The sequence below is a fragment of the Mustelus asterias genome, unplaced genomic scaffold (genome assembly GCF_964213995.1).
Source record: "Mustelus asterias unplaced genomic scaffold, sMusAst1.hap1.1 HAP1_SCAFFOLD_364, whole genome shotgun sequence".
Classification (NCBI taxonomy): domain Eukaryota; kingdom Metazoa; phylum Chordata; class Chondrichthyes; order Carcharhiniformes; family Triakidae; genus Mustelus; species Mustelus asterias.
The window spans coordinates 437,576-461,877 of NW_027590322.1; the positions used below are offsets into that span (position 1 = coordinate 437,576).

Here is a 24,302-nt window from a genome sequence, read left to right on the forward strand (position 1 = left end):
AGACACAGACAGATTAGAATCAGACAGACAGATTAGAATCAGACACAGACAGATTAGAATCAGACACAGACAGATTAAAATCAGACACAGACTGATTAGAATCAGACACAGACTGATTAGAATCAGACACAGACTGATTAGAATCAGACACAGACTGATTAGAATCAGACACAGACTGATTAGAATCAGACACAGACAGATTAGAATCAGACACAGACTGAATAGAATCAGACACAGACTGAATAGAATCAGACACAGACTGATTAGAATCAGACACAGACTGATTAGAATCAGACACAGACTGATTAGAATCAGATACAGACTGATTAGAATCAGACAGACTGATGCGAATGGGACACTGACTGATTAGAATCAGAGACAGACACAAACTGATTTGAATCAGACACAGACAGATTAGAATCAGACACACACACCGACTGATCAGAATCGGACCCAGACACCGACTAATTAGAATCAGACACAGACTGATGAGAATCAGATACAGACGCAGACTGATTAGAATCAGACACAGACGCAGACTGATGAGAATCGGACACAGACGGAGACTGATCAGAATCAGACACAGATTCAGGTTGATTAGAATCAGGCACAGGCTGATTAGAAACAGACCGAGATGCAGACTGATTAGAATCAGATGCAGACTGATTAGAATCAGACGCAGACTGATGAGATGCAGACACAGACTGATGAGAAGCAGACACAGACTGATGAGAAGCAGACACAGACTGATGAGCAGCAGACACAGACTGATGAGAAGCAGACACAGACTGATGAGAAGCAGACACAGACTGATGAGAAGCAGACACAGACTGATGAGAATCAGACACAGGCAGATTAGAATCAGACACAGACAGATTAGAATCAGACACAGACTGATTAGAATCAGACACAGACTGATTAGAATCAGACACAGACAGATTAGAATCAGACACAGACTGATTAGAATCAGACACAGACTGATTAGAATCAGAGACAGACAGATTAGAATCAGACACACACACCGACTGATCAGAATCGGACCCAGACACCGACTAATTAGAATCAGACAGACTGATGAGAATCAGATACAGACGCGGACTGATTAGAATCAGACACAGACTGATTAGAATCAGACACAGACGCAGACTGATCAGAATCGGACACAGACGGAGACTGATCAGAATCAGACACAGATTCAGGTTGATTAGAATCAGGCACAGGCTGATTAGAATCAGACCGAGATGCAGACTGATTAGAATCAGACGCAGACTGATGAGAAGCAGACGCAGACTGATGAGAAGCAGACACAGACTGATGAGAAGCAGACACAGACTGATGAGAAGCAGACACAGACTGATGAGAAGCAGACACAGACTGATGAGAAGCAGACACAGGCTGATGAGAATCAGACAGACTGATTAGAATCAGACACCGACTGATCAGAATCAGACACAGGCTGATTGGAATCAGAAAGGCTGATTAGAATCAGACGCAGATTGATTAGTATCAGACGTAGACACAGACTGATTAGAATAAGACACAGGTTGATTAGGATCAGACATAGACACTGACTGATTAGATTCAGACTCAGACACAGACTGATTAGAATCAGACACAGACAGAGACACAGGCTGATGAGAAGCAGACACAGGCTGATGAGAAGCAGACACAGACTGATCAGAATCATACACAGACTGATTAGAATCAGACACAGACTGATTAGAATCAGACGCAGACTGATTAGAATCAGACGCAGACTGATTAGAATCAGACGCAGACTGATTAGAATCAGACGCAGACTGATTAGAATCAGACACAGGCTGATTAGAATCAGACACAGGCTGATGAGACGCAGACACAGGCTGATGAGACGCAGACACAGGCTGATGAGACGCAGACACAGGCTGATGAGAAGCAGACACAGGCTGATGAGAATCAGACAGACTGATTAGAATCAGACACCGACTGATCAGAATCAGACACAGGCTGATTGGAATCAGAAAGGCTGATTAGAATCAGACGCAGATTGATTAGTATCAGACGTAGACACAGACTGATTAGAATAAGACACAGGTTGATTAGGATCAGACATAGACACTGACTGATTAGATTCAGACTCAGACACAGACTGATTCGAATCAGACACAGACAGAGACACAGGCTGATGAGAAGCAGACACAGGCTGATGAGAAGCAGACACAGACTGATCAGAATCATACACAGACTGATTAGAATCAGACACAGACTAATTAGAATCAGACACAGACTGATTAGAATCAGACACAGACTGATGAGAAGCAGACACAGACTGATGAGAAGCAGACACAGGCTGATTAGAATCAGACACAGGCTGATTAGAATCAGACACAGACTGATTAGAATCAGACACAGGCTGATTAGAATCAGACACAGACTGATTAGAATCAGACACAGGCTGATTAGAATCAGACACAGACTGATTAGAATCAGACACAGACTGATTAGAATCAGACACAGGCTGATTAGAATCAGACACAGGCTGATAAGAATCTGACACAGACTGATTAGAATGTGACACAGACTGATTAGAATCAGACTGATTAGAATCAGACACAGACTGATTAGAATCAGACACAGACTGATTAGAATCAGTCACAGACTGAGTAGAATTAGACAGACTGATTAGAATCAGACACAGACTGATTATAATCAGACATGGACTGCTCAGAATCAGACACAGACTGATTATAATCAGACATGGACTGCTCAGAATCAGACACAGACTGATTAGAATCAGACACAGACGCAGACTGATGAGAATCGGACACAGACGGAGACTGATCAGAATCAGACCGAGATGCAGACTGATTAGAATCAGACGCAGACTGATTAGAATCGGACGCAGACTGATGAGAATCAGACACAGACTGATGAGAAGCAGACACAGACTGATGAGAAGCAGACACAGACTGATGAGAAGCAGACACAGACTGATGAGAAGCAGACACAGACTGATGAGAAGCAGACACAGACTGATGAGAAGCAGACACAGACTGATGAGAAGCAGACACAGACTGATTGGCATCAGACACAGACTAAATAGAATCAGACACAGACAGATGAGAATCAGACACACAGCTTAGAATCAGACACAGACAGATTAGAATCAGACACAGGCAGATTAGAATCAGACACAGACTGATTAGAATCGGACACAGACTGATTAGAATCAGACACAGACTGATTAGAATCAGAGACAGACAGATTAGAATCAGACACAGACAGATTAGAATCAGACACAGACAGATTAGAATCAGACACAGGCAGATTAGAATCAGACACAGACTGATTAGAATCAGACACAGACTGATTAGAATCAGAGACAGACAGATTAGAATCAGACACACAACCGACTGATCAGAATCGGATACAGACGCAGACTGATTTGAATCAGACACAGACTGATTAGAATCAGACACAGACGCAGACTGATGAGAATCGGACACAGACAGAGACTGATCAGAATCAGACGCAGACTCAGGTTGATTAGAATCAGGCACAGGCTGATTAGAATCAGACCGAGATGCAAACTGATTAGAATCAGACGCAGACTGATTAGAATCAGACGCAGACTGATGAGAAGAAGACGCAGACTGATGAGAAGAAGACGCAGACTGATGAGAAGCAGACACAGACTGATGAGAAGCAGACACAGACTGATGAGAAGCAGACACAGACTGATGAGAAGCAGACACAGACTGATGAGAAGCAGACACAGACTGATGAGAAGCAGACACAGACTGATGAGAAGCAGACACAGACTGATTAGAATCAGACACAGACTGATGAGAAGCAGACACAGACTGATGAGAAGCAGACACAGACTGATGAGAATCAGACACAGATTGTTTAGAATCAGACGCAGATTGTTTAGAATCAGACGCAGACAGATTAGAATCAGACACAGACTGATTAGAATCAGACACAGACTGATTAGAATCAGACACGGACTGATTAGAATCAGACACAGACTGATGAGAAGCAGACACAGACTGATGAGAAGCAGACACAGACTGATGAGAAGCAGACACAGACTGATGAGAAGCAGACACAGACTGATGAGAAGCAGACACAGACTGATTAGAATCAGACACAGACTGATGAGAAGCAGACACAGACTGATGAGAAGCAGACACAGACTGATGAGAAGCAGACACAGACTGATTAGAATCAGACACAGATTGTTTAGAATCAGACGCAGACAGATTAGAATCAGACGCACACTGATTAGAATCAGACCCAGACTGATTAGAATCAGACACAGACTGAATAGAATCAGACACAGGCTGATGAGAAGCAGACACAGGCTGATGAGACGCAGACACAGGCTGATGAGACGCAGACACAGGCTGATGAGACGCAGACACAGGCTGATGAGACGCAGACACAGGCTGATGAGAAGCAGACACAGGCTGATGAGAAGCAGACGCCGACTGATTAGAATCAGACGCCGACTGATTAGAATCAGACGCCGACTGATTGGAATCAGACGCCGACTGATTGGAATCAGACGCCGACTGATTGGAATCAGACGCCGACTGATTGGAATCAGACGCCGACTGATTGGAATCAGACGCCGACTGATTGGAATCAGACGCCGACTGATTGGAATCAGACGCCGACTGATTGGAATCAGACGCCGACTGATTGGAATCAGACGCCGACTGATTGGAATCAGACGCCGACTGACTGGAATCAGACGCCGACTGACTGGAATCAGACGCCGACTGATTAGAATCAGACGCCGACTGATTAGAATCAGACGCCGACTGATTAGAATCAGACGCCGACTGATTAGAATCAGACGCCGACTGATTAGAATCAGACGCCGACTGATTAGAATCAGACGCCTACTGATTAGAATCAGACGCCGACTGATTAGAATCAGACGGCGACTGATTAGAATCAGACGGCGACTGATTAGAATCAGACGGCGACTGATTAGAATCAGACGGCGACTGATTAGAATCAGACGCCGACTGATTGGAATCAGACGCCGACTGATTAGAATCAGACGCCGACTGATTAGAATCAGACGCCGACGGATTAGAATCAGACGCCGACGGATTAGAATCAGACGCCGACGGATTAGAATCAGACGCCGACGGATTAGAATTTGACGCCGACGGATTAGAATCAGACGCCGACTGATTAGAATCAGACACAGACTGATTAGAATCAGACACAGACTGATAAGAGTCAGACACAGACTGATAAGAAACAGTCACAGACTGAGTAGAATCAGACAGACTGTTTGGAATCAGACAGACTGATTAGAATCAGACAGACTGATTAGAATCAGACAGACTGATTAGAATCAGACAGACTGATTAGAATCAGACAGACTGATTAGAATCAGACAGACTGATTAGAATCAGACACAGACTGATTAGAATCAGGCACAGACTTATTAGAATCAGTCACAGACTGATTAGAATCAGAGACAGCTGATTAGAATCAGACACAGACTGATATGAATCAGACACAGACTGATACCAACAAGACACAGACTGATTAGAATTAGACACAGACTGATTAGAATCAGACACAGACTGATTAGAATCAGACACAGACTGATTAGAATCAGACACAGACTGATTAGAATCTGACACAGACCGATTAGAATCAGACACAGACCGATTAGAATCAGACACAGACCGATTAGAATCAGACACAGACCGATTAGAATCAGACACAGACCGATTGTGAATCAGCTACAGACCGATTAGAATCAGGCACATACCGATTAGAATCAGGCACAGACTGATTAGAATCATACAGAGACACGGATTGATTAGAATCAGACACCGACGGATTAGAATCAGACACCGACGGATTAGAATCAGACACCGACGGATTAGAATCAGACACCGACGGATTAGAATCTGACACCGACGGATTAGAATCAGACACCGACGGATTAGAATCAGACACCGACGGATTAGAATCAGACACCGACGGATTAGAATCAGACACAGACTGATTAGAATCAGACACAGACTGATCAGAATCAGACACAGACTGATTAGAATCAGACACCAACTGATTAGAATCAGAGACCAACTGATTAGAATCAGACACAGACTGATTAGAATCAGACACAGACTGATTAGAATCAGACACAGCTGATTAGAATCGGACACAGACTGATACCAATAAGACGCAGAGTGATTAGAATTAGACACAGACTGATTAGAATCTGACACAGACCGATTAGAATCAGGCACAGACTGATTAGAATCTGACACAGACCGATTAGAATCAGACACAGACCGATTAGAATCAGACACAGACCGATTGTGAATCAGCTACAGACCGATTAGAATCAGGCACAGACCGATTAGAATCAGGCACAGACCGATTAGAATCAGGCACAGACTGATTAGAATCAGGCACAGACTGATTAGAATCAGACAGAGACACGGATTGATTAGAATCGGACACAGACTGATACCAATAAGACGCAGAGTGATTAGAATCAGACACAGACTGATAAGAATCAGTCACAGACTGAGTACAATCAGACACAGAATGATTAGAATCAGACACAGACTGATTAGAATCAGACTCAGACTGATTAGAATCAGACAGTGACATCGACTGATTGGAATCAGCCACCGACTGATGAGAATCAGACGCCGACGGATTAGAATCAGACACTGACTGATTAGAATCAGACGCCGACTGATTAGAATCAGACGCCGACGGATGAGAATCAGACACCGACGGAGTAGAATCAGACACCGACGGAGTAGAATCAGACACCGACGGAGGAGAATCAGACGCCGACGGAGTAGAATCAGACACCGACGGAGTAGAATCAGACACCGACGGAGGAGAATCAGACGCCGACGGATTAGAATCAGACACTGACTGATTAGAATCAGACGCCGACTGATTAGAATCAGACGCCGACTGATTAGAATCAGACGCCGACGGATTAGAATCAGACACCGACGGAGTAGAATCAGACGCCGACGGATTAGAATCAGACGCCGACGGAGTAGAATCAGACACCGACGGAGTAGAATCAGACACCGACGGAGTAGAATCAGACACCGACGGAGTAGAATCAGACACAGACTGATTAGAATCAGACACCGACGGAGTAGAATCAGACACTGACTGATTAGAATCAGACACCGACGGAGTAGAATCAGACACAGACTGATTAGAATCAGACACCGACGGAGTAGAATCAGACACTGACTGATTAGAATCAGACGCCGACTGATTAGAATCAGACACCGACGGAGTAGAATCAGACACCGACGGAGTAGAATCAGACACAGACTGATTAGAATCAGACACCGACGGAGTAGAATCAGACACTGACTGATTAGAATCAGACGCCGACTGATTAGAATCAGACGCCGACTGATTAGAATCAGACACCGACGGAGTAGAATCAGACACCGACGGAGTAGAATCAGACACTGACTGATTAGAATCAGACACAGACTGATTAGAATCAGACACCGACGGAGTAGAATCAGACACCGACGGAGTAGAATCAGACACTGACTGATTAGAATCAGACACCGACGGAGTAGAATCAGACACTGACTGATTAGAATCAGACGCCGACTGATTAGAATCAGACACCGACGGAATAGAATCAGACACCGACGGAGTAGAATCAGACACCGACGGAGTAGAATCAGACACAGACTGATTAGAATCAGACACCGACGGAGTAGAATCAGACACTGACTGATTAGAATCAGACGCCGACTGATTAGAATCAGACACCGACGGAATAGAATCAGACACCGACGGAGTAGAATCAGACACTGACTGATTAGAATCAGACGCCGACTGATTAGAATCAGACACCGACGGAATAGAATCAGACACCGACGGAGTAGAATCAGACACCGACGGAGTAGAATCAGACACCGACGGAGTAGAATCAGACACCGACGGAGTAGAATCAGACACCGACTGACTGGAATCAGACACCGACGGAGTAGAATCAGACACCGACTGACTGGAATCAGACACCGACTGACTGGAATCAGACACCGACTGACTGGAATCAGACACCGACTGACTGGAATCAGACACCGACTGACTGGAATCAGACACCGACTGACTGGAATCAGACACCGACTGACTGGAATCAGACACCGACTGACTGGAATCAGACACCGACTGACTGGAATCAGACACCGACTGACTGGAATCAGACACCGACTGACTGGAATCAGACACCGACTGACTGGAATCAGACAACGACTGACTGGAATCAGACAACGACTGACTGGAATCAGACACCGACTGACTGGAATCAGACACCGACTGACTGGAATCAGACACCGACTGACTGGAATCAGACACCGACTGACTGGAATCAGACACCGACTGACTGGAATCAGACACCGACTGACTGGAATCAGACACCGACTGACTGGAATCAGACACCGACTGACTGGAATCACACACCGACTGACTGGAATCAGACACCGACTGACTGGAATCAGACACCGACTGACTGGAATCAGACACCGACTGACTGGAATCAGACACCGACTGATTGGAATCAGACACCGACTGATTGGAATCAGACACCGACTGATTGGAATCAGACACCGATTGATTGGAATCAGACACCGACTGATTGGAATCAGACACCGACTGATTGGAATCAGACACCGACTGATTGGAATCAGACACCGACTGATTGGAATCAGACACCGACTGATTGGAATCAGACACCGACTGATTGGAATCAGACACCGACTGATTGGAATCAGACACCGACTGATTGGAATCAGACACAGACTGATTGGAATCAGACACCGACTGATTGGAATCAGACACCGACTGATTGGAATCAGACACAGACTGATTAGAATCAGACACAAACTGATTAGAATCAGACACAGACTGATTAGAATAAGACACAGACTGATTAGAATAAGACACAGACTGATTAGAATCAGACACAGACTGATTAGAATCAGACACTGACTGAATAGAATCAGACACTGACTGAATAGAATCAGACACTGACTGATTAGAATCAGACACTGACTGATTAGAATCAGACACTGACTGATTAGAATCAGACACAGACTGATCAGAATCAGACACAGACTGATTAGAATCAGACACAGACTGATTAGAATCAGACACCGACTGATAAGAATCAGACACAGACTGATACCAATAAGACGCAGAGTGATAAGAATCAGACATAGACTGATAACAATAAGACGCAGAGTGATTACAATTAGACACAGACTGATTAGAATCAGACACAGACTGATAAGAATGTGTCACAGACTGATAAGAATCTGTCACAGACTGAGTACAATCAGACACAGAATGATTAGAATCAGACACAGACTGATTAGAATCAGACACAGACTGCTTAGAATCAGACAGACTGCTTAGAATCAGACACAGACTGATTAGAATCAGACACCGACTGATTAGAATCAGCCACCGACTGATTAGAATCAGACACAGACGGAATAGAATCAGACACAGACGGATTAGAATCAGACACAGACTGAATAGAATCAGACACGGTCGGATTAGAATCAGACGCCGACGGATTAGAATCAGACGCCGACGGATTAGAATCAGACGCCGACGGATTAGAATCAGACGCCGACGGATTAGAATCAGACGCCGACGGATTAGAATCAGACGCCGACGGATTAGAATCAGACGCCGACGGATTAGAATCAGACGCCGACGGATTAGAATCAGACGCCGACGGATTAGAATCAGATGCCGACGGATTAGAATCAGACACAGCTGATTAGAATCAGACACCGACTGATACCAATATGACGCAGAGTGATTAGAATTAGACACAGACTGATTAGAATTAGACACAGACTGATAGGAATCAGTCACAGACTGATAAGAATCAGTCACAGACTGATAAGAATCAGTCACAGACTGATAAGAATCAGTCACAGACTGATAAGAATCAGTCACAGACTGATAAGAATCAGTCACAGACTGATAAGAATCAGTCACAGACTGATAAGAATCAGTCACAGACTGATAAGAATCAGTCACAGACTGATAAGAATCAGTCACAGACTGATAAGAATCAGACACAGACTGATTAGAATCAGACACAGACTGATTAGAATCAGACACAGACTGATTAGAATCAGACACAGACTGATTAGAATCAGACACAGACTGATTAGAATCAGACACAGACTGATTAGAATCAGACACAGACTGATTAGAATCAGACACAGACTGATTAGAATCAGACACAGACTGATTAGAATCAGACACAGACTGATTAGAATCAGACACAGACTGATTAGAATCAGACACAGACTGATTAGAATCAGACACAGACTGATTAGAATCAGACACAGACTGATTAGAATCAGACACAGACTAATTAGAATCAGACACAGACTGATTAGAATCAGACACAGACTGATTAGAATCAGACACAGACTGATTAGAATCAGACACAGACTGATTAGAAGCAGACACAGACTGATTAGAATCAGACACAGACTGATTAGAATCAGACACAGACTGATTAGAATCAGACACAGACTGATTAGAATCAGACACAGACTGATTAGAATCAGACCCAGGCTGATTAGAATCAGACCCAGACTGATTAGAAACAGACAGATACACCGACTGATTAGAATCAGCCACCGACTGATTAGAATCAGCCACCGACTAATTAGAATCAGACACCGACTGATTAGAATCAGACACCGACTGATTAGAATCAGACACCGACTGATTAGAATCAGACACCGACTGATTAGAATCAGACACCGACGGAATAGAATCAGACACAGACGGAGTGGAATCAGACACAGACGGAGTGGAATCAGACACAGACGGAGTGGAATCAGACACAGACGGATTAGAATCAGACACAGACGGATTAGAATCAGACACCAACTGATTAGAAGACGACACAGATTGATTAGAATCAGACCCAGACTGATTAGCATCAGACCCTGACTGATTAGAATCAGACAGAGACACCGACTGATTAGAATGAGATACCGACTGATTAGAATAAGGCACAGACTGATTAGAAGACACAGAATGATTAGAATCAGACCCAGACTGATTAGAATTAGACAGAGACACCGACTGATTGGAATCAGACACCGACTGACTGGAATCAGACACCGACTGACTGGAATCAGACACCGACTGACTGGAATCAGACACCGACTGACTGGAATCAGACACCGACTGACTGGAATCAGACACCGACTGACTGGAATCAGACACCGACTGACTGGAATCAGACACCGACTGACTGGAATCAGACACCGACTGACTGGAATCAGACACCGACTGACTGGAATCAGACACCGACTGACTGGAATCAGACACCGACTGACTGGAATCAGACACCGACTGACTGGAATCAGACACCGACTGACTGGAATCAGACACCGACTGACTGGAATCAGACACCGACTGACTGGAATCAGACACCGACTGACTGGAATCAGACACCGACTGACTGGAATCAGACACCGACTGACTGGAATCAGACACCGACTGACTGGAATCAGACACCGACTGACTGGAATCAGACACCGACTGACTGGAATCAGACACCGACTGACTGGAATCAGACACCGACTGACTGGAATCAGACACCGACTGACTGGAATCAGACACCGACTGACTGGAATCAGACACCGACTGACTGGAATCAGACACCGACTGACTGGAATCAGACACCGACTGACTGGAATCAGACACCGACTGACTGGAATCAGACACCGACTGACTGGAATCAGACACCGACTGACTGGAATCAGACACCGACTGACTGGAATCAGACACCGACTGATTGGAATCAGACACCGACTGATTGGAATCAGACACCGACTGATTGGAATCAGACACCGACTGATTGGAATCAGACACCGACTGATTGGAATCAGACACCGACTGATTGGAATCAGACACCGACTGATTGGAATCAGACACCGACTGATTGGAATCAGACACCGACTGATTGGAATCAGACACCGACTGATTGGAATCAGACACCGACTGATTGGAATCAGACACCGACTGATTGGAATCAGACACCGACTGATTGGAATCAGACACCGACTGATTGGAATCAGACACCGACTGATTGGAATCAGACACCGACTGATTGGAATCAGACACCGACTGATTGGAATCAGACACCGACTGATTGGAATCAGACACCGACTGATTGGAATCAGACACCGACTGATTGGAATCAGACACCGACTGATTGGAATCAGACACCGACTGATTGCAATCAGACACCGACTGATTGGAATCAGACACCGACTGATTGGAATCAGACACCGACTGATAGGAATCAGACACCGACTGATTGGAATCAGACACCGACTGATTGGAATCAGACACCGACTGATTGGAATCAGACACCAACTGATTGGAATCAGACACCAACTGATTGGAATCAGACACCAACTGATTAGAATCAGACACAGACTGATTAGAATCAGACACAGACTGATTAGAATCAGACACAAACTGATTAGAATCAGACACAAACTGATTAGAATCAGACACAGACTGATTCGAATCAGACACAGACTGATTAGAATCAGACACAGACTGATTAGAATCAGACACAGACTGATTCGAATCAGACACAGACTGATTCGAATCAGACACAGACTGATTCGAATCAGACACAGACTGCTTAGAATCAGACACAGACTGATTAGAATCAGACACAGACTGATTAGAATCAGACACAGACTGATTAGAATCAGACAGACTGATTAGAATCAGACACAGACTGATTAGAATCAGACACAGACTGATTAGAATCAGACACAGACTGATTAGAATCAGACACAGACTGATTAGAATCAGACACAGACTGATTAGAATCAGACACAGACTGATTAGAATCAGACACAGACTGATTAGAATCAGACACAGACTGATGCGAATCAGACACTGACTGAATAGAATCACACACTGACTGATTAGAATCAGACACTGACTGATTAGAATCAGACACTGACTGATTAGAATCAGACACAGACTGATTAGAATCAGACACTGACTGATTAGAATCAGACACAGACTGATTAGAATCAGACACAGACTGATTAGAATCAGACACCGACTGATAAGAATCAGACACAGACTGATACCAATAAGACGCAGAGTGATTACAATTAGACACAGACTGATTAGAATCAGACACAGACTGATAAGAATCTGTCACAGACTGATAAGAATCTGTCACAGACTGAGTACAATCTGTCACAGACTGAGTACAATCAGACACAGAATGATTAGAATCAGACACAGACTGATTAGAATCAGACACAGACTGATTAGAATCAGACACAGACTGCTTAGAATCAGACACAGACTGCTTAGAATCAGACACAGACTGCTTAGAATCAGACACAGACTGATTAGAATCAGACACAGACTGATTAGAATCAGACCCAGACTAATTAGAATCAGACCCAGACTGATTAGAATCGGACGGAGACACCGACTGATTAGAATCAGCCACCGACTGATTAGAATCAGACACAGACGGAATAGAATCAGACACAGACGGATTAGAATCAGACACAGACGGATTAGAATCAGACACAGACTGAATAGAATCAGACACCGACGGATTAGAATCAGACGCCGACGGATTAGAATCAGACGCCGACGGATTAGAATCAGACGCCGACGGATTAGAATCAGACACAGACTGATTAGAATCAGACACTGACTGATTAGAATCAGACACCGACTGATACCAATATGACGCAGAGTGATTAGAATTAGACACAGACTGATTAGAATTAGACACAGACTGATAGGAATCAGTCACAGACTGATATGAATCAGTCACAGACTGATATGAATCAGTCACAGACTGATATGAATCAGTCACAGACTGATATGAATCAGTCACAGACTGATAAGAATGAGTCACAGACTGATAAGAATCAGTCACAGACTGATAAGAATCAGTCACAGACTGATAAGAATCAGTCACAGACTGATAAGAATCAGTCACAGACTGATAAGAATCAGTCACAGACTGATAAGAATCAGTCACAGACTGATAAGAATCAGTCACAGACTGATAAGAATCAGTCACAGACTGATAAGAATCAGTCACAGACTGATAAGAATCAGTCACAGACTGATTAGAATCGGACACAATGATTAGAATCAGACTCAGACTGATTAGAATCAGACTCAGACTGATTAGAATCAGACACAGACTGATTAGAATCAGACACAGACTGATTAGAATCAGACACAGACTGATTAGAATCAGACACAGACTGATTAGAATCAGACACAGACTGATTAGAATCAGACACAGACTGATTAGAATCAGACACAGACTGATTAGAATCAGACACAGACTGATTAGAATCAGACACAGACTGATTAGAATCAGACACAGACTGATTAGAATCAGACACAGACTGATTAGAATCAGACACAGACTGATTAGAATCAGACACAGACTGATTAGAATCAGACACAGACTGATTAGAAGCAGACACAGACTGATTAGAATCAGACACAGACTGATTAGAATCAGACACAGACTGATTAGAATCAGACACAGACTGATTAGAATCAGACACCGACTGATTAGAATCAGACACCGACTGATTAGAATCAGACACCGACTGATTAGAATCAGACACCGACTGATTAGAATCAGACACCGACGGAATAGAATCAGACACAGACGGAGTGGAATCAGACACAGACGGAGTGGAATCAGACACAGACGGATTAGAATCAGACACAGACGGATTAGAATCAGACACAGACGGCTTAGAATCAGACACAGACGGATTAGAATCAGACACAGACGGATTAGAATCAGACAGACGGATTATAATCAGACACAGACGGATTAGAATCAGACACAGACGGATTAGAATCAGACACAGACGGATTAGAATCAGACACAGACTGATTAGAATCAGACACAGACTGATTAGAATCAGACACAGACGGATTAGAATCAGACACAGACGGATTAGAATCAGACACAGACGGATTAGAATCAGACACAGACGGATTAGAATCAGACACAGACGGATTAGAATCAGACACAGACGGATTAGAATCAGACACAGACGGATTAGAATCAGACACAGACGGATTAGAATCAGACGGATGAGAATCAGACGCCGACGGATGAGAATCAGACGCCGACGGATGAGAATCAGACGCCGACGGATTAGAATCAGACGCCGACGGATTAGAATCAGACGCCGACGGATTAGAATCAGACGCCGACGGATTAGAATCAGACGCCGACGGATTAGAATCAGACGCCGACGGATTAGAATCAGACGCCGACGGATTAGAATCAGACGCCGACGGATTAGAATCAGACGCCGACGGATTAGAATCAGACGCCGACGGATTAGAATCAGACGCCGACGGATTAGAATCAGACGCCGACGGATTAGAATCAGACGCCGACGGATTAGAATCAGACGCCGACGGATTAGAATCAGACGCCGACGGATTAGAATCAGACGCCGACGGATTAGAATCAGACGCCGACGGATTAGAATCAGACGCCGACGGATTAGAATCAGACGCCGACGGATTAGAATCAGACACCGACTGTTTAGAATCAGGCACAGACTGATTAGAAGAAGACACAGATTGATTAGAATCAGACCCAGACTGATTAGAATCAGACAGAGACACCGACTGATTAGAATGAGATACCGACTGATTAGAATCAGGCACAGACTGATTAGAAGACACAGATTGCTTAGAATCAGACCCAGACTGATTAGAATCAGACAGAGACACCGACTGATTAGAATGAGATACCGACTGATTAGAATCAGGCACAGACTGATTAGAAGACACAGATTGATTAGAATCAGACCCAGACTGATTAGAATCAGACAGAGACACCGACTGACTGGAATCAGACACCGACTGACTGGAATCAGACACCGACTGACTGGAATCAGACACCGACTGACTGGAATCAGACACCGACTGACTGGAATCAGACACCGACTGACTGGAATCAGACACCGACTGACTGGAATCAGACACCGACTGACTGGAATCAGTCACCGACTGACTGGAATCAGACACCGACTGACTGGAATCAGACACCGACTGACTGGAATCAGACACCGACTGACTGGAATCAGACACCGACTGACTGGAATCAGACACCGACTGACTGGAATCAGACACCGACTGACTGGAATCAGACACCGACTGACTGGAATCAGACACCGACTGACTGGAATCAGACACCGACTGACTGGAATCAGACACCGACTGACTGGAATCAGACACCGACTGACTGGAATCAGACACCGACTGACTGGAATCAGACACCGACTGACTGGAATCAGACACCGACTGATTGGAATCAGACAGCGACTGATTGGAATCAGACGCCGACGGATTAGAATCAGACGCCGACGGATTTGAATCTGACGCCGACGGATTAGAATCAGACGCCGACGGATTAGAATCAGACGCCGACGGATTAGAATCAGACGCCGACGGATTAGAATCAGACACCGACTGTTTAGAATCAGGCACAGACTGATTAGAAGAAGACACAGATTGATTAGAATCAGACCCAGACTGATTAAAATCAGACAGAGACACCGACTGATTAGAATGAGATACCGACTGATTAGAATCAGGCACAGACTGATTAGAAGACACAGATTGATTAGAATCAGACACAGACGGATTAGAATCAGACAGAGACACCGACTGATTAGAATGAGATACCGACTGATTAGAATCAGGCACAGACTGATTAGAAGACACAGATTGATTGGAATCAGACACAGACGGAGTGGAATCAGACAGAGACACCGACTGATTGGAATCAGACACCGACTGATTGGAATCAGACACCGACTGACTGGAATCAGACACCGACTGACTGGAATCAGACACCGACTGACTGGAATCAGACACCGACTGACTGGAATCAGACACCGACTGACTGGAATCAGACACCGACTGACTGGAATCAGACACCGACTGACTGGAATCAGACACCGACTGACTGGAATCAGACACCGACTGACTGGAATCAGACACCGACTGACTGGAATCAGACACCGACTGACTGGAATCAGACACCGACTGACTGGAATCAGACACCGACTGACTGGAATCAGACACCGACTGACTGGAATCAGACACCGACTGACTGGAATCAGACACCGACTGACTGGAATCAGACACCGACTGACTGGAATCAGACACCGACTGACTGGAATCAGACACCGACTGACTGGAATCAGACACCGACTGACTGGAATCAGACACCGACTGACTGGAATCAGACACCGACTGACTGGAATCAGACACCGACTGACTGGAATCAGACACCGACTGACTGGAATCAGACACCGACTGACTGGAATCAGACACCGACTGACTGGAATCAGACACCGACTGACTGGAATCAGACACCGACTGACTGGAATCAGACACCGACTGACTGGAATCAGACACCGACTGACTGGAATCAGACACCGACTGACTGGAATCAGACACCGACTGACTGGAATCAGACACCGACTGACTGGAATCAGACACCGACTGACTGGAATCAGACACCGACTGACTGGAATCAGACACCGACTGACTGGAATCAGACACCGACTGACTGGAATCAGACACCGACTGACTGGAATCAGACACCGACTGACTGGAATCAGACACCGACTGACTGGAATCAGACACCGACTGACTGGAATCAGACACCGACTGACTGGAATCAGACACCGACTGACTGGAATCAGACACCGACTGACTGGAATCAGACACCGACTGACTGGTATCAGACACCGACTGACTGGAATCAGACACCAACTGATTGGAATCAGACACCGACTGACTGGAATCAGACACCGACTGACTGGAATCAGACACCGACTGACTGGAATCAGACACCGACTGACTGGAATCAGACACCGACTGACTGGAATCAGACACCGACTGACTGGAATCAGACACCGACTGATTGGAATCAGACATCGACTGATTAGAATCAGACACAGACTGATTAGAATCAGACGCAGACTGATACCAATAGGACACTGAACTATTAGAATTAGACACAGACTGATCAGAATCAGACACAGACTGATCAGAATCAGACGCAGACTGATCAGAATCAGACGCAGACTGATACCAATAAGACACTGACCTATTAGAATTAGACCCAGACTGATTAGAATCAGACAGAGACTGATAAGAATCAGACACAGACTGATTAGAATCAGACACAGACTTATTAGAATCAGACACAGACTGATTAGAATCAGACACAGAATGATTAGAATCAGACACAGAATGATTAGAATCAGGCACAGACTGATAAGAATCAGGCACAGACTGATTAGAATCAGGCACAGACTGATTAGAATCAGGCACAGACTGATTAGAATGAGACACAGACTGATCAGAATCAGACACAGACTCATTAGAATCAGACACAGACTGATTAGAATCAGACACAGACTGATTAGAATCAGACACAGACTGATTAGAATCAGGCACAGACTGATTAGAATCAGCCACAGACTGATTAGAATCAGACACAGACTGATTAGAATCAGACAGAGACTGATAAGAATCAGACACAGAATGATTAGAATCAGACACAGACTGATAAGAATCAGGCACAGACTGATTAGAATCAGGCACAGACTGATTAGAATCAGACACAGACTGATTAGAATCAGACACAGACTGATTAGAATCAGACACAGACTGATTAGAATCAGACACAGACCTATTCGAATCAGACACAGACTGAGTAGAATTAGACACAGACTGATTAGAATCAGACACAGACTGATTAGAATTAGACACAGAATGATTAGAATCAGACACAGATGGATTAGAATCAGACACAGACTGATTCGAATCAGACACAGACTGATTAGAATCAGACACAGACTGATAAGAATCAGACACAGACTGATAAGAATCAGACACGGACCGAGTAGAATTAGACAATGATTCGAATCAGACACAGACTGATAAGAATCAGACACAGACTGATAAGAATCAGACACGGACCGAGTAGAATTAGACAATGATTCGAATCAGACACAGACTGATAAGAATCAGACACAGACTGATTAGAATCAGACACAGACTGAGTAGAATTAGACACAGACTGATAAGAATCAGACACAGACTGATAAGAATCAGACACAGACTGATTAGAATCAGACACAGACTGATGAGAATTAGACACAGAGACGGATTGATTAGAATCAGACAGATTGATGACCATCAGACAGGCACGGAGTGTTAGGAACACATAGACAGGGACATTTTGATAAGATGCAGATGTAGACAATCACACTGTTTCGAGCTAGCTGGATAGCAGTGGTTTATCACAGACATTTATGTGAGTGTAGAACATACTCATATCTGTTGCCTCGTACTGACTATCCTGTTGGAGCTCAAAGATTTCCACTTCCACACGGGCTTTGGCGGGGACTTCGATGATGCTGTTGATTTTTTCTCGAGCGAGCGCCAGTGCTAACCTCTCTCCCCTGCCGCATGTAGTGTGGTCATCCAAAATAGCAGCTGTAACAAAACACATGGAGGAGTAAGTAAAGGGGGACAGGGGTCAATTCCTCCACCATTGCTGCCGCTCGGTAACAACGCAACCCATACTGCTGAGTGCCTGCTCTGTGCCAGGGGTGGGGAGAGATAGTTTCTGGTTCTGGAGAGACTGGACTGAAGACTGGAGGCAGACAGAAGGTACCCGCCTTGACAAGCAGTCTTAATGAGACATGGTTTAGGTAAACCATGCTTGCCTTCATCGGCCAGAGTATTGAGTTTAAAAATTGGCAAGTCATGTTGCAGCTTTATAGAACCTTATTTCGGCCGCACTTGGAATATAGTGTTCAATTCTGGTCGCCACACTACCAGAAGGATGTGGAGGCTTTGGAGAGGGTATAGAAAAGATTTACCAGGATGTTGCCTGGTATGGAGGGCATTAGCTATGAGGAGAGGTTAGAGAAACTCGGTTTGTTCTCACTGGAGCGACAGAGGTTGAGGGGAGACCTGATAGAAGTCTACAAGATTGAGAGAGGCATGGACAGAGTGGATAGGCAGAAGCTTTTTCCCAGGGTGGAAGAGTCAATTGCTCGGGGGCATAGGTTTAAGATGCGAGGGGCAAGGTTTAATGGAGATGTAGCTAAGTCAGGCAGCATGGTCGGTGCAGGCTTGGAGGGCCGGAGGGCTGAAGGGCCTGTTCCTGTGCTGTAATTTTCTTTGTTCTAAACTGAATTGGTCTGGTACAGGTAAACTCTCGTTGAATTGGTCTGTCCAGATACAGTCTGATTGAATTGGTCTGTCCAGATGCAGTCTGATTGAATTGCTCTGGTCCAGATACAGTCTGATTGAATTGGTCTGGTACAGATACAGTCTGATTGAATTGGTCTGTCCAGATGCAGTCTGATTGAATTGGTCTGTCCAGATGCAGTCTGATTGAATTGCTCTGGTCCAGATACAGTCTGATTGAATTGGTCTGTCCAGATGCAGTCTGATTGAATTGGTCTGGTACAGATACAGTCTGATTGAATTGGTCTGTCCAGATACAGTCTGAGTAAATTGCTCTGGTCCAGATACAGTCTGATTGAATTGCTCTGGTACAGATACAGTCTGATTGAATTGGTCTGTCCAGATACAGTCTGATTGAATTGGTCTGTCCAGATGCAGTCTGATTGAATTGCTCTGGTCCAGATACAGTCTGATTGAATTGGTCTGTCCAGATGCAGTCTGATTGAATTGGTCTGGTACAGATACAGTCTGATTGAATTGGTCTGTCCAGATACAGTCTGAGTAAATTGCTCTGGTCCAGATACAGTCTGATTGAATTGCTCTGGTATGGCTACAGACTGGTTGAATTGGTCTGTACATCTGGTTCAAGTACGGTCTGCTTTGGTGATAGGTCTGGTCTGGTCAGTCCACACGGTCTGTCGGGGTAGATGTGACAGAGTGATATATGGGGTATTTATGAAGTGATCATATATGAGGGTGGTTAGGAAGTGATGTCATGCGGGGGTATTTATGAAATGATGACATACGGGGGTATTTACAAAGTGATATACAGGAGTATTTATGAAGTGGTGATATATGGGGGGTATCTATGAAGTGGTGATATTCAGGGGTATATATGAAATGATGCACAGGGGTATTTATGAAGTGGTGATATATGGGGGTTTTACAAAGTGATGATATACGGGGTATTGACGAAGTTGTGATATACAGGGGTATTTATTGAGTGATGATATACAGGGGTATTTATTGAGTGATGATATACAGGGGTATTTATGAAATTATATACGGGGTATTTATGAAGTGGTGATATTCGGAGGTATTTATTAAATAATATACGGGAGGTATTGATGAAGTGGTGATATACAAGGGTATTTATTAAGTGGTGATACACGGGGTGGTTATGAAATGATATATTGCAGCTAATTGGGATTTGATTATGGTTGGTGGGGAGTTAACAAGTGAGAATATTTCAGTCTAATTACTCAGCAATGGTATATAGGGTTAATTAATGATTGGTGATATATAGAGGGTAATTAGCGAGTGCTGATCTCGCAGAGCTAATAGTGACATGGGGGGTAATTAATCAGTGTTGATGTCCGGGGAGTACTTTGTGAGCAATGATAACTGTGGGTAATTAGCAAGCAAGCAGCGTTGTAAAGTCTTTGACTAAAACTTTGACCCTTTCTCTCTCCACAGGTGCTGCCGTGGCCTGCTGAGTGTTTCCAGCATTTTCTGTTTTTATTTATTGTAGAGTGTTGCATTGGGTGTGGAAGTGACTTAGTGAAGTCCAAAACTTGATTCTCAAAGCTATTCACAGTGAGGTCAAGCAGCAAGTTGGTTCAGGCAAATCTGGAGAGAGTTGACAGTAAAAATGCAATGGCAAACATTGAAAGGATTAGTACCTTATTTACACTTATTATACATTCCTTTAAAGAGACAAAAACAGTGGCTGACAAGTGGAGTTGACGGTAACACTAGATCAAATGAAGAGGTTTATAATGTTTACAAGAAAGTCATCGGTCTGCAGAGATTTTAGAATTCAGTACGTGAGGAGGTGAGGGAAGTGCAGTCAATGCAGTTTACATGGATTTTAACAAAGCCTTTGACAAGGTCCCATATGTGAGACTTAAAAGAAGGGAAATGCACATGGGAAACTGGGTAATTTGATAAAGTGGATTCAAAATTAGCTCAGTTGTATCTGTGTATAGGTTCAAGGTAAGGGGCAGGAGGTTCAGGGGAGATGAGAGTAAAAAACATTGTTATGCAGAGGGTGGTGACGGTCTGGAACGCGCTGCCAGGGGGGGGCAGGGGGGGTGGGGGTAGAGGCGGGTTTCCTCACATCCTTTAAAGGTACCTGGATGGCATGTCATAACATGCAAGGTCAAGTGCTGGCAAACGGGACGAGTGGGAGGTTAGGTGTTTCTTGTGTGTCAGCGCAGACTCGATGGGCTGAAGAGCTTCTTCTGTTCTGTATAATTGCATGATACTATAAGGACCAAGGTAAGAGGTTTTTGGCCTCTCGTGCCATCATCCCAGCTCGCCATGCCCGTTGTTCAGTGGTGCGAACTGGGACGATGGCATGAGGGGCCAAAAAGCCGATTTGCACCCGGTACAAATCAAATTGCGATCTTCCCAGCTCCATTTTACTGACAAGAACGGCTTCACGCCCTTTCATATCTCCGTTTCATTAGGGAGTCCAGCACTGCTGCTTCCCCCCCTCCAGGATGCTTCCCATCTGCTGGCAAGACGTCACATTGGTGGGAATCACTAATGCTCTGCTCCATAGCCATGCCGGGTGGGTGGGGGGGGTGGGGGGGGGGGTTAAATTTGGAGGCCACTGAAGCCCCGGGTGGTTGGGTGCAACCTGTTACAGTGTGGGAGGGTAAACAATGCTGCTGATTTGGGGGGCGGGGGGGAGGGGGCAATGTCCATGGGGAGGGAGGTGGTCTCCCGGTTTAGCGGCAAATCGGGGTGCCCTGTGAAATGGCACCGAAGCACTCTGAAGCCGTATTCCCCGGAGTATTTAGGCTCCATCTCCATCAACCTCCCTCTTTCCCCACCACCCTTCTCCGTACCAGCACAAAGCGCCCAGCTGTCAGAAAAACTATCAAGAGTGTCGGAAAATTGCAATATATCATTTCATAAATACCCTCATATCACCACATCATAACTATACCCCCCCCCCATGTCACTACTTCATAAATATCCCCTCAATCACCACTTCATAAATATCTCTTATATCACTTCAAAAATACCCCCAATATCATCACTTCATAAATATCCTCCATATCACCACTTCATAAATACCCCCATATCACCACTTCATAAATATCCTCCATATCACCACTTCATAAATACCCCTTCATCACCACTTCATAAATACCCCCGATATCACCGCTTCATAAATACCCCCATATCACCACTTCAGAACTAGCCCTCATATCACTACTTCATGAATATCCCCCATATCATCACTTCATAAATATCCCCTGTATCATCACATCATAAATACCCCATATCACATTATAAATACCCGCTTTATCACTTCATAAATATCCCCCAAATCACCACTTCATAAATTTCCCCATATCACCACATCGTAAATAGCCCTCATATCACCACTTCATAAATTTCCCCATATCACCACATCGTAAATATCCCCCATATCACCACTTCAAAAATATCCCGTATATCACCACGTCATAAATACCCCCATATCACCACTTCATAACTACCCCCATATAACCACTTCATAAATACCCCCTCTATCACCACTTAATATATATCCCCGATATCACCCCTTCATAAATATCCCCTATATCACCACTTCATAAATATCTCTTAAATCACTTCAAAAATACCCCCGATATCATCACATCATAAATATCCTCCATATTACCACTTCATAAATACTCCCATATCACCACTTCATAAATATCCTCCATATCACCACTTCATAAATATCCTCCATATCACCACTTCATAAATATCCCCTGTATCATCACATCATAAATACCCCCATATCACTTCATAAATATCCCCATATCAGACCCCCATATTACTTCATAAATATCCCCATATCACCACTTAATAAACATCGTCCATATCACCACTTCATAAATACCGTCTATATCACCACTTCATAAATACCCACCATATCACCACTTCATAATTATCCCCAT

The 24,302-nt window shown here is 44.5% G+C and overlaps 1 protein-coding gene across 1 annotated transcript in view; it reads right to left on the reverse strand.

Moving 5' to 3' along the window:
* Nucleotides 1-21,344, reverse strand: part of LOC144486487 (glutamate receptor ionotropic, kainate 5-like) — a gene marked incomplete at its 5' end in the record, with an annotated part of 457,902 nt that extends 436,558 nt beyond the window's left edge. The window contains 2 exons of the mRNA XM_078204531.1: nucleotides 19,474-19,640; nucleotides 21,310-21,344. Of these exons, the coding sequence (XP_078060657.1) occupies nucleotides 19,474-19,640; nucleotides 21,310-21,344 (202 nt within the window). The remainder of the gene's footprint in view (nucleotides 1-19,473; nucleotides 19,641-21,309) is intronic.
* Between the last annotated feature and the right edge of the window lie 2,958 nt (nucleotides 21,345-24,302).